The sequence below is a fragment of the Anastrepha obliqua genome, chromosome 5 (assembly GCF_027943255.1).
Source record: "Anastrepha obliqua isolate idAnaObli1 chromosome 5, idAnaObli1_1.0, whole genome shotgun sequence".
NCBI classification, from domain to species: Eukaryota; Metazoa; Arthropoda; class Insecta; order Diptera; family Tephritidae; genus Anastrepha; species Anastrepha obliqua.
This window is the reverse complement of record NC_072896.1, coordinates 36,360,448-36,362,614: the sequence shown is the minus strand read 5'-3', so window position 1 is coordinate 36,362,614 and position 2,167 is coordinate 36,360,448. Positions and strand designations below refer to the sequence as shown.

The 2,167-nt window shown below is 43.3% G+C and overlaps 1 protein-coding gene across 1 annotated transcript; it reads right to left on the bottom strand.

The window, feature by feature from the left end:
* Positions 1-205: 205 nt before the first annotated feature.
* On the bottom strand, positions 206-1,668 carry LOC129248112 (zinc carboxypeptidase A 1-like). The gene has a single exon (XM_054887548.1). It carries the CDS (start codon positions 1,660-1,662, stop codon positions 388-390), a length of 1,275 nt encoding a protein of 424 aa, XP_054743523.1. The 5' UTR covers positions 1,663-1,668; the 3' UTR covers positions 206-387.
* Positions 1,669-2,167: the final 499 nt, after the last annotated feature.

The following is a 2,167-nucleotide window of genomic DNA, read 5'->3' as shown; positions in this document are numbered from 1 at the left end:
ATTCAAGACAGAACGCCATGCGAGTGCCGACGTTGGCGTAAGCCCAGTCGACACTAGCACCCGCAGCTGGATAAATGGCATCGTAAATATTACCACCGATATACTTGGTGCCATATCGCTGGCTAATTGACGGTAGTCCCGCGGCGAGAGGTGATGGAAATAGAAGGTTTCAGCAGACCACTTGATGGTAGTGCGCTATCACAACGCCTATGAAAAAAACAAACCTTTGAAGTTAAACGCTGCTCATTAGATATTTAAGCTTTCTGCATAATAAGCAATCGAAGTAATGTATTTCCTTGAGGGCCAAGCAAGCAAATGAGGCATTCTATGTTTTGTAAAGCAATGGTCAAATCTTTTGAAAGTTTTTTTTTTATTCTTCACTCTTCATTACACAAAGTAACCTAAAGTCTTAACTTCGTTAACCATAGCGGCCAATCCATCCAGAGTTTCCTCACCGGTGGGTATAATCTGTTCGGCTGGCAGTCTGAAACCAGTGAGGATGGAATTTGGACCTGGACGCAATTCAAGACAGAACGCCATGCGAGTGCCGACGTTGGCGTAAGCCCAGTCGACACTAGCACCCGCAGCTGGATAAATGGCATCGTAAATATTACCACCGGTATACTTGGTGCCATATCGCTGGCCAATACCAGCCACTGTAACATTGAATACACGTTCGAAGTCTTCGACATTATCAGGCAGTTCGTTGGTATGTCCATATGGGTAAAGCACATATTGAGAGTACGAGTGGAAGGATATATACAATTGGATTTTTCCCTCCAATGATTTGATGTACTTCGACAACGATAGCGTTTCGAGTTCAGAGAATTCATTGGGGCCAGCATAGGTGTCAGAGCATTCATTGCTGCTAGCGCCGACCGTATTCCAGTAAAAGCCCCAGTTACGGTTGGGATCTGCGCCATAACAGGTGCCATGGGGCTGACGGGTCTTGCGCCACAAACGATTCGTAGTGTGGGTGTAAACATAGCCATCGGGATTGGCATGCGGGAAAATGTACCAATCGTAATTCCGAGCCAAATCCGTAATAGTATCATTCTCTGACGTCAATAGTTGATTGATGATGTATGTAGCGGTGGCCGGTGCAATCCATTCACGTGCATGAATACCAGCTTCCAGGAAGATACCGGGTTTTTGCGATTGACCGTTATTATATGAAATTTTTACACCCAAAATCGAACGTTTCTCATAAGATTTGCCACCCTCAATGAGAGTCACTACACCCGGATATGAACTGGGCAATGATTGCAGCCAAGTGTAGGTAGTGTCCAGTTCATAGTACTCCTCCCATCCATAACCACCAGCACGTGATGCGATCTGTGTGACCTCGTCATTATCGAGATGCGCTTGCAAATTATTCTCGATCAATACGTAATCGATCTCGTTGTCCTCTAAGGCTTTCAGAAAATCGGGTAACTTGTGAGGCGCTACAACAACTTCTATTTCGTTGTTCACATCGTGTACACCCTCCAAGAAAATCAACGAATCACTAGAGTCTTCCATTTTCTTCAAAAATGCCAGCTCCTTGGCATTGGAGGCGGTCACCTTATAGACGCGATAGTTGTCATAACGCGCACGCTCGGCATTGCTTACGACCACTGCCGCCAGGCAGAGAGCCAAAATTAAACTGTACTTCAACAACATTTCGCAATATCGCGACAGCTAATGGCTTCGCCATGCTTAAGAGTCGGCATTTATAAGCCAATTGTCGATAGCGGCAGCCATAGAATCCAGAAGTGGAATGACATTGATTGATTATTTGTGGTAAATCGTGTCCAGCTTTGTTTCAGAGCAGAGCCAGATAACGCAACAATGTGAAAGTTTAGATTTGGCGGTTTTAGACACGTACAATACTTTGAGTTCAAGTAGTAAATTTTTGTCACAAAGATTGTCCAAAATGAATTACAACTATTTCAATGGGTTATCAGTATATGAACATTCCTGCGCACTTGCCTATAACGCCAATTTAAATGCAATTACGTAAATGCAATTCCTTATCGTTTTTGGTAACAGCAATAAAATTTTAAAAACGGTATGGCAATATCTCGGGCACATCGTGTAAATTTATAACCACAGTAAACAGCCTATCAGTATAAAATCGCATCGGTCACAAGTTTGAATATCCCTGAATTATAAACTTAATGAATAA

What these genes read in the sequence shown, in the direction of transcription:
- LOC129248112 (XM_054887548.1), bottom strand. Translation starts at nt 1,662, where the DNA reads ATGTTGTTGAAGTACAGTTTAATTTTGGCTCTCTGCCTGGCGGCAGTG.